General features: G+C 40.1%; 1 protein-coding gene across 1 annotated transcript; it reads right to left on the bottom strand.

The window, feature by feature from the left end:
• Window positions 1–1,629: 1,629 nt before the first annotated feature.
• LOC309555338 (coiled-coil domain-containing protein 166-like) lies at window positions 1,630–2,572 on the bottom strand. Its single transcript, XM_082257296.1, has one exon. It carries the CDS (start codon window positions 2,498–2,500, stop codon window positions 1,649–1,651), a length of 852 nt encoding a protein of 283 aa, XP_082113422.1. The 5' UTR covers window positions 2,501–2,572; the 3' UTR covers window positions 1,630–1,648.
• Between the last annotated feature and the right edge of the window lie 12,502 nt (window positions 2,573–15,074).

Raw genomic sequence — 15,074 nt, forward strand, 5'->3', positions numbered from 1 at the left:
CAACCAGGGCACCGCCAGCACCTCAGAAGGCAGGGTTAGCATGGCCGAAATGTGGAAAAGCTTTGTCAGCACGCCACAACAAACAGCAGCACCAGCAGCTCAGATGGAACGTCTTAGCAGGAGGCAGCATTTTACCAACATGGTGGAGCAGTATGTGTGCACACGCCTACATGTAGTGAATGAGGGGTCTGCCCCCTTCAACTTCTGGGTCTCCAAATTGGGCACATGGCCTGAGCTTGCCCTTTACGCCTTGGAGGTGCTGGCGTGCCCTGCAGCCAGTGTATTATCTGAACGGGTATTTAGCACGGCTGGGGGTGTTATAACAGACAAGCGCAGCTGCCTGTCCAGAGACAATGTGGACAAGCTCACGTTCATTAAAATGAACCAGGCATGGATCCCACGGGACTTTTCCGTACCTTGTGCAGAATAGCAATGGATACCGACCTTACCCAGCCATTGTTCCATTTTTGCTCTTTCTCACTCTTTTGGGGTGTACCCTCATTTAAAATTTGTGAAAAGAAGCAGTGTTGGCTACCTCGTCCTCCTCCTCAGGGCCAGATTAACGTAGGGGCTATTGGAGCTGCAGCTCCATGCAGGCCCCTACCTTTTATATAGGCCCCGGGTTGGCCATATTCACTGTGACCGCTCTTCTGTCACTTGTAAACACAGAAGTCTGGCTTCTATGCTCGCTTCCCCAGGCAGCACCCTCAGAACCTCCCCACACAGCGCGAAGGCCGGACAAGGAGGGACAGTTGCCGATGCATGGATGTGTTTATGGGCTTCAGAGACAGCATCCCATGTTGAATTAGGCATGCATGGCTGCACCCTTCCTCCTCTGGGTGCATGCCAAGGCACGGCCCTTAAGGCCCTTCAAAATCCTCAGCACCAAGACCATGATGCTCTTAATCCGGCCCTGGTCCTCCTCCACCGCCGCTTCCACCTACACCGCCCATAGGTGTGCGCAGCCTATTGCATTAGGGTGTGCATCCCAAAGTTGAAATACACATGCATGTGTTTGCCTACATGTACATGGCCCCGATACATTACTCTCCCTGCTGGCAAAGAGAAATAGAGCAGAGCAGGTGCGAGGGAGATCTTTCCCATCTCCTCACTGGCAAACAGAGCGATAATGCTATGTGCCCTAGGTGATTAGGGTGTGCCCAGGTACACCAGGCACACCCTGTGCGCACGCCTATGACACCGCCACATCCACCACCACCTCAACCTCCCTCCTACTCCTTATGGGCCTCGTCCTTCAGAGATGAAGAACATTGTTTTATTTTTCTGTTTTTTTTTTGTTGTTTTAAGTTATTTCCCTATCCACATTTGTTTGCAGAGCACTTGCCATGCTCTTAACTACGTTTTGCTGCCACTTGCAGCACTCTAGCCCTTTCCATTGGTGTTTTAGAGCCATTTTAGTGCCTTAAAGTTCGGGTCCCCATTGACTTCAATGGGGTTCGGTGTCCGGGAAAAGTTCGGTAAAAGTCCGGGACACGGACCTGGACTTTTTTTTAAAGTTCGGCCGAACCCGTCGAACACGGACATCTAGGTGTCCGCTCAACCCTAATGACCCTAATAATTTTTTTTTATTAAAAATTAGGAATTATTTGGTGCCCCCTCCAAAGTCCTAAGTCTTTCGTTGTTCAGTTTACCATAAATTCTTCAGCTTTCGTTGGGCATACCTCACCTCTTTCTGACATTGTTGCTCTCTCCGTAACTGTTTATTTTGCTCCAGTAGCTTCTTTTTCTGGGCCTGCAGGTCCCGGTATTGGTTGATAAGTTGGAGAAGCTCCTGCCTCAAAGTTTGGTTCTCTTCTTTCACCTTCCGGCTCACATCATGCAGGACGTTCCTGGCCTCCTCATGGGCCTTCTGCGACAGCTGGTTCAGCTGCCGTTCTGAGTCCTGTTGACATTCTACTTTTTGCCTTAGGAAGGCTCTCTTCACCCTCAGCAGGGACTCAGCATGCTTACCCCGGGATGCCATCACTTCAGACTCCAGATGCTTAATGAGTGAGATCTGGTCCTTCTGAATCTCCTTCATAGGTTCTAGCTCCTTCAGCTCTTTCCTCAAATTGGCCAACTCTGTTTCCCACTGGAGAAGCTGATCTTTCATCTTATTTTCTTTCTCTTGGAAGGAGGCCTCAAGTTCCTCTTTCTGCTTCCTGATATTTTCCAGCTCTCGTGTGTTCTGGTCATTCAGGCTGATGATGGCATCCTGCCGCCGTTGGCTTCTTTTGCCCATGTACAATAAATATTCTTGACTCTCCACACGGACTCTTTCAGCCTCTTCCTGGAGGAACTCATTCTCTCGACGTAGCTGCTCTAGTCGTCTTCTCAGGCCATCGTGTTCAGCGATCAGGCGGTTCTGTTCGTCATGTAGATGTGCTTCTCTCTCACTAACCACAACTTCTTTCCCATCCCCGCCATCTTCAGCTTGTTCAGGGCTTGTCTTCCCAGAATCTTTTGCAGCTTTGCCTTGTGACTTATTTTTAGGTGGCATCCCTGGTTAGGAGGAATCACACCTGTGCTGGTAGAACGTGTTCTGCACTCTGTGTAGTTATCCCTCTGCTTGTTACCTGGAGACCATAAACAAATCTAATTCTTCTATCCCTTTACTATTCTGCCTCTACCGAAATTTCTTTGGGGTGGTGGTTCTCTTGGGCTGCCCCCACCACTGTCTTTGGGTTCCCCTAGACTTCTGGGACCCTATAAGGTTGGAATTATCTGACGTGGGGGAAGGGCATGTACGGACTTTCAGCCGAAGTATATAGCTATTTTTGGTGTCTGAGTTTTTCTTTGCTTGCCCTTAAACCCTTCATTGTATTATTATGTTCTGCATGGCAACTGGTTTATGCACTCATTGACTTTGCTGTACTTTCAGTTTGAATTCCTGTTGCCTATGTTTAGACATTGTTGTACCTCATTGCAAAAATCTTCCTAATAAACATATCGAAACAAAACTTGCATATTTATTTTTAGGAATGTGAAAACCTTTGACCCTTTGGGGTTGATTGAGGCCCCGTTCACACTGGGGCGATCCGACTTCCCGGGGCGACCTCCGAGGTCGCGGTGCGAGCAGCGCACGGACTTCATAACATTCGCAGATCACCGCTATTACTCGTTAAGAAAAAAAAACAATAAAAATGACATTAATCTTTCCCGTAGTTATTAAACGCAATAACTTTTTCGCAAACCAATCAAAATACGCTTATTGCGATTTTTTTTTTTTTTTACCAAAAATATGTAGCAGAAAACAAATTGGCCTAAAATGTTAAAACATTTTGATTTTTACTTTTTTTTTTTTTTGAGAATTTCATATAAAAAAATGTGAAAAATATTGTAATTTTTCCAAAATTGTGCCATAAATAAAAATTGCACAGGTGATCAAATACCACCAAAAGAAAGATCTATTTGTGGAAAAAAAAAAAGGACATCAATTTCATTTAGGTACAGCGTTGCATGACCGCGCAATTGTCCGTTAAAGTCACGCAGTGCCGAATTGCAAAATAGGCCCTGGTCTTTGAGCAGGAAAATCCTCGGGGGGTTAAGTGGTTAACATGTTTCACTTCTTGTTACATCTCGGTGCTGTTGATCTCCTGCAATGTTTTTGTAGACACTTTCTGAATACATACACTTTAGTGATGGCTGCATGGCATTTCCCATGGCGGATTTGCTGATTGCAGAATGCCATTTAAAATCGTATCCCTTAATGTTAAAGGCCTGAACCACCCTTGCAAATGTCACTCTCTATGGTCTGAGGCACGCAAACTCCATTGTGATATCCTATGCCTACAGGCAACACATTAACCACTTCTGGACCGGAAGGATTTGCCCCCTTAATGATCAGGCCCTATTTTACGATTTGGCATTGCGTTACTTTAACAGACAATTGCACGCTCATGCGATGCTGTACCTAAATAAAATGTATGTCCTCTTTTTCCCACAAATAAAGCTTTCTTTTTGTGGTATTTGATCACCAGTGCATTTTTTACTTTTTGCGCTATAAACAAAAAAAGAGCGACAATTTTGAAAAAAAAAAATAATATTTTTCACATTCTGCTATATAACATTCTCAAAAAAAAAGTTAAAAATATATATTTTTTTATTTTAGGCCAATTTGTTTTCTGCTACATATTGTTGGTCGTAATCGCAATAAGCGTATTTTGATTGGTTTGCGCAAAAGTTATCTAACTACAGGAAAGATTTATGTCATTTTTATTGTTTTTTTTTTTACTAGTAATGGCGGCGATCTGCGATTTTCTGCGGGACTACATACAACATTGCAGTAGACAAATCGGACCCCTAACTGACATTTTGACACTTTTGGGGGACCAGTGACATTACTACAGTAATCGGTGCTAAAAATATGCACTGTTACTGTAATAATGACACTGGCAGGGAAGGGGTTAACAGTATAGGTGATCAAGGGGTTAAATGTGTAACTAGGGGCGTGTTTCTAACTGTGGGGGGCGTGGCTTGTGAAATGATCATAGAGACATGTGATCATATATAGAAGGATCACAGGGGCTCTATGATCATTCCAGGGAGAAGAACGGTCAGCTGTGTTTACAACAGCTGACCGTTCTTCTCTCTCAGCGGGGAACGATCGCGGGTGTCAATCGGAGACGCCTGACCCGTGCATGAGCTTCCCCGCTGACGAGCGGGGGGTGGGAGCGCACCAGCGCGCGCTCGCCCCATAGCTGCAGGCACGTGACCGACGTATACCTACGTCGGTTAGCGCAGAAGCGGCTGCATGCTGCAGGACAACTGCGGCGGGCAGTCGTCAACTGGTTAATGTTACAATAAAGTTCCTCCTATATCACACAAAAACTTCCAATGCATAAATTTTGTCAACGCCCATACAAAATCGAAAAGTGTGATTATTGCTATCAGGAATTGTCTGAGCAAGGACATTTAATTGCATTACCATTAGATTTTATTTTGTTCACATTTTTTTTTTTTAGTTTAAATAATGACATCAGCATGTTAAAACTTTTATATGATGTTAGCGGATTGACATAGAAAAAAAAAAAGAAAGAAAACAATATTATTAAGTAGGCAGTGATGAATTGGTAGAAAACATTAAACCTGAGATTTTAGGGTTTGCGTTTATATATTATAAAATACACTGCCTATTTTTGTATTGTCCTATCTTTTTTTTGCTGATTTTAGCTTATGTAATTTAAAGAAGCATTTTATTTTAATTAAAATATTTTTTTTTTCTATGTATATTCAATATGTATACTGTATGCCATTTTTCATTGTCAGAAACGTAAATAAACACTTTTATTTATTTGATTAACAATCTAAAATTTGTTTCTGGTTGAAATCATTTAAACACAAGTTTGATGAATGAGTTGCTGCCTTTTTAATCATAAGTGAGCTAATTACATGGATTTTGATTTATCTTTTATATTAAATTTGTGTTATGTGTACTCTACTCTCATGTTGTGTTTTATTTGTGCAAGCCAAAGGATTTTAATTAGGTCACCTCCCTAAAATGTCATCTGCAATACCAGCCGTGATGTTCCTAGCAGATCTCATAAAAAATGGATTTATGCTAGTGTGTAATTATTTTTTATCACACAGACATTGTGTTCCAATTAGCAAACATACCCCTTTGTTAACTGTGTTTTATATCTTTCAGATTTTATATCGATCATGTGTTCCTGTACGTAGTAAAAATTCAGCTTGTTCTTAACATGTCATGCTTGAGGTGTAATTACACAATCATTAAAAAAATTAAATAAACAATAATAATAATAACAAAAAATGATATTACAATTTGTAATACATTTGTATTACTTTTAGACTTATTATTGCTTATATTAATAATAATAATAATTGATATAAGCAATATTATATTATTATAATATAATATATTGTAATATTATTATGAAATATTATTTTAATAATAATAATTTTAGGTGCAAAAATTATTGGTAGCCAGTATATATTTGGAAAAGATTGGCCTAAAGAATCTAGAATTTTTTTTATTTCTGCAAATATAAAACCAAATTTTTCTTTATCCACAATCTGGAATTATTTTATTTCTCCAAATATAAAACCAAACTTTTCTTTATCCACAATCTGGAATTATTTTATTTCTCCAAATATAAAACCAAACTTTTCTTTATCCACAATCTGGAATTCTTTTATTTCTCCAAATATAAAACCAAACTTTTCTTTATCCACAATCTGGAATTATTTTATTTCTGAAAAATATAAAACCGAACTTTTCTTTATCCACAATCATGAATTATTTTATTTCTCCAAATATAAAACCAAACATTTCTTTATCCACAATCTGGAATTATTTTATTTCTCCAAATATAAAACCAAACTTTTCTTTATCCACAATCTGGAATTATTTTATTTCTCCAAATATAAAACCAAACTTTTCTTTATCCACAATCTGGAATTCTTTTATTTCTCCAAATATAAAACCAAACTTTTCTTTATCCACAATCTGGAATTCTTTTATTTCTCCAAATATAAAACCAAACTTTTCTTTATCCACAATCTGGAATTATTTTATTTCTCCAAATATAAAACCAAACTTTTCTTTATCCACAATCTGGAATTATTTTATTTCTCCAAATATAAAACCAAACTTTTCTTTATCCACAATCTGGAATTATTTTATTTCTCCAAATATAAAACCAAACTTTTCTTTATCCACAATCTGGAATTATTTTATTTCTCCAAATATAAAACCAAACTTTTCTTTATCCACAATCTGGAATTCTTTTATTTCTCCAAATATAAAACCAAACTTTTCTTTATCCACAATCTGGAATTATTTTATTTCTCCAAATATAAAACCAAACTTTTCTTTATCCACAATCTAGAATTATTTTATTTCTCCAAATATAAATCCAAACTTTTCTTTATCCACAATCATGAATTATTTTATTTCTCCAAATATAAAACCAAATTTTTCTTTATCCACAATCTGGAATTATTTTATTTCTCCAAATATAAATCCAAACTTTTATTTATCCACAATCTAGAATTATTTTATTTCTCCAAATATAAAACCAAATTTTTCTTTATCCACAATCTGGAATTATTTTATTTCTCCAAATATAAAACCAAACTTTTCTTTATCCACAATCTGGAATTATTTTATTTCTCCAAATATAAAACCAAACTTTTCTTTATCCACAATCTGGAATTATTGTATTTCTCCAAATATAAAACCAAACTTTTCTTTATCCACAATCTGGAATTATTTTATTTCTCCAAATATAAAACCGAACTTTTCTTTATCCACAATCATGAATTATTTTATTTCTCCAAATATAAAACCAAATTTTTCTTTATCCACAATCTGGAATTATTTTATTTCTCCAAATATAAAACCAAACTTTTCTTTATCCACAATCTGGAATTCTTTTATTTCTCCAAATATAAAACCAAACTTTTCTTTATCCACAATCTGGAATTATTTTATTTCTCCAAATATAAAACCAAACTTTTCTCTATCCACAATCTGGAACTATTCTTTTTTTTTTTTTCTTCAACCCAGGGGACTCATAATAAAAAAACTGAAGAGCTTGGGGGGAGATCCTGTACTAACAATCTGATGTTAGTACAGGGATCTCCCGCAGAGCAATTGTGCTCCGACAGGGGGGCGGACCCCGCCACTAGTACACACCAGTCAACACTCTCAGCCATTGGCTGAGTGCTGATCAGATGCAAACGGGCAGAACTTTTTTAGTCATGCCCGTTTGACTGAAGCTGGATGTTCAGCCGGCTTCTGGTGGACCGGCTGCTGTACCCATGGGCCAAATGTCCACCGGTTTCTGTTGAACCGGTCGATACCGCCCAATAATCAGCCTAAGTGTACAGGGCTTAGCTTTCCTTTTTCTTTTTTTTCAAAATATCTTTATTATTTTTTTTTTTTTTTAATTACTAATGTTCTTCCCTAACCCCTTCAGCCCGGAAGGTTTTACCCCCTTATTGACCAGGCCATTTTATTGCGATACAGCACTATGTTACCTGAACTCACAATTGCATGGTCGTGCAACGCTGTACCCAAATAAAATTGATGTCCTTTTTTTCCCCCTCAAAAATAGAGCTTTTTTTATTAGTATTTGATCAGCCCTGCAGTTTTTTTTTCTTTTTTTTTTGTGCTATAAACAAAAAAAGTGTGACAATTTTGACAAAAAAACAATATTTTTTACTTTTTGCTATAAAACACATCCAATAAAAAAAAATTAAAAAACCTAATTTCTTCATCAATTTAGGCCAATATGTATTCTGTTACATGAAAAAGATTAGCCTAGAAAGTGACCCAAGGGCACCACATCCCAATATTGAAAGACCAAGAAAACTCAACCCCCAAAGGGGGAAGAAAAAATTAGGGATTTTTAAGGTGCCAATAATCAAAAACGTCAATTAAAATATACAAAGTTTATTCATTTCCAAAGTTTTTTTTAAAAACAAATGAAAATTGAGGATGCAAACTATGAGATACTTTTATAGAATTTTTATTTATTTATTTTTTTACTAGTAATGGTGGCAATCAGCGACTTATAGTCGGACTTCGACATTGCTGCAGACAAATTAGACACCTAACTGACACTTTTTTGGGGACCAATGACACCAATACGGTGATCAAAAAATCTAAGAAAAAAAAAAAATCTAAATGATGCTAAAAAAATATGCACTTTTACTGTACTAATGACACTGGCATGGAAGGGGTTAACATCAGGAGCGATCAAAGGGTTAAATGTGTCCCTAGGGGGTGCTTGCTAACTGTGTGGGGGAGGTGCTCTGACTGGGGGAAGACAGAGATCCAGGTTCCTGCTCAGCAGAAACACAAGATCTCCATCTTCTCCCCTGTCAGAACGGCGATCTGCCTCTCTCGGGAACGATCGCTGGTGGCTGGCAGACATCAGTTCTCCGGTGGTGCGCGTGTGCCACCTAGAGGCTATTGCATGAAATGACGTACAGGTACATGATTTCGCTCAATAGAGCTGACCTGCCGCATTAAATGTGCGTGTCGGCAAGTGGTTAAAAGCAAAACAAACTGAAAAAAATATGTAATTCATTTTTAATATTCAAAGCAAACTCCCCCATCCATCCATCCATGTCTCAATGTTTTATTTTGTTGAGAAATCACTTTGTAAAAAAAAACCCTGTAGTATTTTATCTAGTTGCAGGAATCCTGAATTGCTGTTCCTTACTCAACTATAATTTCTTTCATAGAGTGCACCTAAACTCTTCATCTTTATCATTCTTCTTCTTCAAGATTTGTATCAAGACACCCTACAAACCAAGAGAAGACAAGCAACTACACCATAAATGTAAGTCCAACGCCTTACTCACAGGGTTCAACTATACTATTGGGGAGGGCACTATAGGGAGCCGGAAATATATTACAGCCGCGAGCAAGTTTAAATGACATTTTTTCCTTTAGAAATGTCAGTATTGCTGCAGCAGGGGATACAAACATTGCACAAACGTGCTACTTTACAGGAACATTAAGGAGGGCCCCCCAGGCATGATATTTAAAGGAATTTTTCATTTTTATTGTTTCACTTTAAGCATTATTAACCACTTAAGCCCCGGAGGATTTGGCTGCTCCAAGACCAGGGCCTATTTTGCGATTTGTCACTGCGTGAATTTAACGGACAATTGCGCGGTCGTGCGACGCTGTACCCAAATGAAATTGATGTCCTTTTTTTTCCACAAACAGAGCTTTCTTTTGGTGGTATTTGATCACCTGTGCGATTTTTATTTTTTGCAAAAAGAGCGTCAATTTTGAAAAAATAACAATATTTTTCACATTTTTTATATGAAATCCCCCCCCCCCCAAAAAAAATGTAAAAATCTAAATTTTTTAACATGTTATGCCAATTTGTTTTCTGCTACATATTTTTGGTAAAAAAATTGCAATAAGCGTATTTTTATTGCTTTGCGCGAAAGTTATTGCGCTTACTAAGGGAAAGATTTATGTCATTTTTATTGTTTTTTTTTTTAGCTAGTAATGGCGTCGATCTGCAATTGTTTTGCGGGACTGCGACATTGCGGCGGACAGATCGGACCCCTGACTAACATTTTTGACACTTTTGGGGGTACCAGTGACATTACTACAGTAATCAGTGCTGTACATATGCACTGTTACTGTAAAAATGACACTGGCAGGGAAGGGGTTAACTTTATTAGAGATCCAGGGGTTAAGTGTGTCCCTAGGAGCGTGCTTCTAACTGTCAAGGGGCATGGCTTTTGATGTAACCACAGAGACATACGATCCTACATAGCAGGATCGTATGATCTCTGCAGTTACATCAGAGAGAATGACAGGCGGATTTGTTTACATCAGCCGTCTGTCTTTCTCCCTCTCCAGCAGGAGATCGCGAGTAGCCGGCGGACATTGGAGCCGCCAGTCACATGTGTGGGGATGGCCGTGAATGAGCTGAATCGGGAGCGCGCTTCCGGCGGCCCATGCTCGCCCCCTACAGGCTCCTGGGCAAGCGACGTAGTACTACGTCGCTTTGCCCAGGAGGGGCTGACTGCCGCAGTAAATGTACTTGCGGCGGTCGGCAAGCGGTTAAAATCGCTGCTCCTGTAAAAATGATTGTTTTAAAAAAAAAAATTGCATTGATTAATGTCCCCCAGAGCAGTACCCAGGTCCCCATACACTTTTTTGGGCCAGTAACTTGCATTTAAGTCTTTAAAATTAGGACTTTTGATTTTTCATGTTTGGTTCCCTTAGACTTTAATGGAGTTTGCATGTTCTGTAGAACATTTCCCCTGTTCGAGATGTTCTGGTGTGAACTTAACAGGGGGGTGTTTGATCCATCACTACTAATGATGAGATCTTCCTTTTTTTACAGCCTACAATGGAGGTGAGTAATATTACTGGCATCAGCTGAAGGCGTGACGTTATTGAATCGCCGGTGAAGTAATGACCATATTGCAACTTAATCTCTACCCATATCTCCCATTCTCTACCAATCAATGTATGTAATGAAAATATAGACCTTATATTCAGATCTCTATCAAGGTTGTCCAGGGATGGGCAGTCTACATCTACAGTATCAACCACAATTGTAAATCCAGTCTTTGGGCCCAATCTTAGAAGAATCACTGTACATGTTCCTAGCCCAGTACACAGTCCATAAATCTTACATAGTGTGGTGATAAGATCTCCTGGACCCAAGGGGGCTTATTAACATGCAGATTCCCTGAATTTGTATTTGCACAAGGTTAGGCACTAGAGATTGGTGGGATCTGCTGCCCCAATGATTCTGCAGAATTCAATCTATTATACACAACACCAGCCAAATATTTGATTTGTCTGGCATACTAGTGAAATGGTAGATTTATTTGCAGGGGAAAAAGGACAATGACTTGCAGATTTTCATCTCATAACTCCCTGTGGTGTGAAAAACAAGTAAAAGTTGCAATACTGCTGATAAAATGGCAACTCAAGGGCCATTAAATGGACCCTATTCATGTGGCCCTGCAAGGCGAGTAATGCCTCGTTTCCACTGAGTGGATCGGTTCCGGTCGTTTCGGTACGTATGCTATTTTGAGTGTTTCCATTATGAGAGTGGCCCATACAACCGAACCAAACCGCACCATTCCTGGTCCTCCTTCAGATGTAGGGCCATAGGAAATGGTATGGTACGATTAGAGTGGAGCTACTGGCATCACACGATACATTCCACTGATTGGCGGACAGGAAAAGGTCAATGCTCACGTCAAACAAAAGCTCAGTCCAGATAATAGTCCATACTTGCAGTGGAAAAACTCACCTGAATAGGCCGGACCATTATAACCCTTCCAAACTGTACCGACCCGAACCGCTCAGTGGAAATGAGGCATTAGAGAGTCACTAGACTTCCACATCTTTCTAGTAGCATATACCCATCTTTTCTCACTCATGTGTTGCTCCATTTGCCTGCCAAATTTGGCAAAGGCATTCCTGTGTAAGCTCCACACCAGTGTTTTCAGAGAATTCTCAGGGTTATGGACTCTTTCTCTGCCCAAACATAATGCATCAGTCTTGTCACAAGGGAGAAGGGTAGTGAGTCATATGATCACCCATACCCAAAAGTTTTATCTTCACTCCCAACACCAGGGGCAAAGAAGAGGACCAAAGTTTGCTGATCACATTACTTGATATATAGGCAACCTCAACAAGGAGCATTTCCCTATCGCTAGGCTTCTATAATACAATCATTACCATTTTAATGTGAAAGCTATTTTTTATATATATATAAAATACTGTCAGGTAATTGCCACAGTACTGTTTTGCATGCTTACAGAATATACACCATAACTTTCATTTCAGTAGAAAAGGTTATTCAGCCCCGATTTTCCAGGAAGATTCAATCACTGAGCTGAAAATAGCAATATATAAGGATATTTATAAGGATTTGTGAAAACACATTTTTTTTATGGAGAAAGGCTTTTGAAAGACAACGTTGACCCTCAATGAAATGAATCCAGACCAGATGTGTGAGGTCATCGGAATAACTTTTCTGAAAAGCTAATTAAAATTGAGAGGTTCAAAAGGTCCTCTTCACTTTGCCTGCTCATCAAGATGTCTCTGTGTAATGACACAAGTGATGAGCTCGAGTGGATGCTCCGATCAGTAATTAAAATGTGTTCATGAGCTAAAAATATTTGTAATACATTCTACAATACAGTTCTCTAATACAATGGGGGGAGGGGGGGTTACAAAAAGCGGAGCACACAGAATCTGGTGCAGCTTTGCACAGTAACCAATCAGCTTCCAGGTTTTATTGTCAAAGCTTACTTGAACTGGGCTTATTTTCACGTAGGGGTGTACTCACTTTTGTGGCCAGCGGTTTAGACATTAACCAGTTGCCGACCACTCACCGCAAATATACTGTGGCAGGGCGGCTCGGCTGTGCAAAATCACATAGATCTATGTGATTTTGCGCACACGGTCTCGGTGGCACTCGCATGCCACCAGAGCCACGCTCCCAATGTGTTGAGGCACACCGGGAGGCGGTTCGTGGGAGGAGCGGCCCCCGATCGGCCGCCGGCCTCCCGCAATCCGCAGAAACTGACATAAGACATGACATGAGGGGTGTATTCACTTTTGTGAGATACTGTAGATATACTATTTACATATAATCTTTAAGCTATAATAACAGAACAATAAAGAGTGTGCAGACAGGCTTTATGTTTTTTTTTAGCAGCTAATGCACAGTTATTAATATTCACTGCGGTCAAAATGTGTCTTATTTAAGGTTTTGAACTTCTATTTTGTATAGGAGGTGTTGAAGGATTTGTTTAACAGAGATAGGGGGTAAATTAATGGACGAGAGATTATGTTTTGTTTCTCTTTAGCAATGGCAGAGGGAAAACATTTAACAAACATCTCAACATTCCCTTCACTAGCATCCCTGGACAACAGCACAGCAGGTGTGCACCAACAATACCTGTGCCACACTCCAGATCATGCACCCGATGCATATGCTTTCTCTGTGATGGACTAGTCCTCAGAAGGAATCAAGATCATCACTAGTGATGGACAAACATCGGCCGGGGCGGTTCGCGAACGCCAGCCGCAAATTTTCTCAAAAGTCTGCGAACCGCGAGTTCGCGGCGGGCCCCATTGACTTTAATGGGAGGCGAACTTTAAAATCCTTTAGGACACATTTGCAGCCACAAAACACGTACTAGCTGTGCACAAATAGTCCCAGCACATGGACAATGTCATAACATAAGTATTGCAATTGAAAAAGTTGCCCTAAATGTTTTATTTTTTTTTTACAGCATATATTTTATATATTTTTTTCATAAATCAGCCAGAACTGACAGCAGCCGGTAAATACATTGTCTAATACATATAGGGTCCATTCACGTATCTGTGACAACCACTGGATACCTGCCCCTATAGTAAAAAGACTGTAATAGACCCTAAAACGACATTGGAGCACCTTAAATGACTTTTGTGGACATTGACATAGCGATTTGTGTGTGACTGCAGCCGATCTCTAACTGCCCCTAAAGCAACCACAGGATACCTGGCCCTAATGTTAAAGAGACTGTAATAGACCCTAAAATGACATTGGAGCATTTTACATGACTTTTGTGGACATTGACTAAGCAATTTCTGTGCGACTGCAGCCGATCTCTAACTGCCCCTACAGCAACCACAGGATACCTCTCCCTAAGCTCAAAAGATACTAGACCTATACCGAAATACCAGCCCTAGAAAGGACTTTTGTGGACATTGACAGAGCGATTTGTGACTGCAGACGATCTCTAACTGCTCCTAAAGAAACCACTGGATACCTGTCCCTAACCTGAAAAGAGACTGTAGAAGGAAGTTACCGCAATAACAGCCCTGAAAAGGACTTTTGTGGATCTTCACAGCACTATATGTGTCTAGCAAACTCTCCCTAATGAGCACAGCAGACCTCTCCCTACACTGGCAGAAAGCGGAATGTGAAATGGCCGCCAGATCGGGTCTATTTATAGGGTAGGCGGACTGTCCATGTGCTGGAATGTTTCAATTGGCTGTCCCGTTCCACCTGACGGCTGTGTCATGGGTCAAAGTTCTTCTGAATGAAAAATAAAATGGCGGCGCGGACATATTTGCGAACATCGGCAAAAGTCGGACTTTTTGCGAATTTGCGAACAAGCAAAATTTGCCGCGAACCGACCACCGGGCGAACTGCAAGGCCATCTCTAATCATCACCAAACAATTGCATTTTTAAAAAAAAAAATTATATTCAATTGTTTGCGCTTTCTTTTTCACCCTTTATTACATCTGGGTGCTCCTAATCTACTGAAGCCTCTTTGCAGCCACTTTCTGTCTACATGCAATCCAGTGATGCCCCCTGATGACGTTCCTATGACAAAACGCGTAGGGTAGAGCTGGCTTTGCATCTTGCGTCACTCCAGGAAGGTCTGTCGCTGTTAGGAGGAAGTCGGATGTCTGATTTATCATTGCGCTATTACGCTTTGTATTTGGTTAGTGAGTTTGTCTTGCCTAATAAATATCAGGTGGGACCTGAGGAAGGAGGCTCCGCCTCCGAAACGCGTTGTCCGTAGTAACAGCAGAGGCAGTGCACCC

The sequence above is a fragment of the Pelophylax lessonae genome (assembly GCF_965119305.1).
Source record: "Pelophylax lessonae genome assembly, chromosome: 5".
Lineage (NCBI taxonomy): Eukaryota > Metazoa > Chordata > Amphibia > Anura > Ranidae > Pelophylax > Pelophylax lessonae.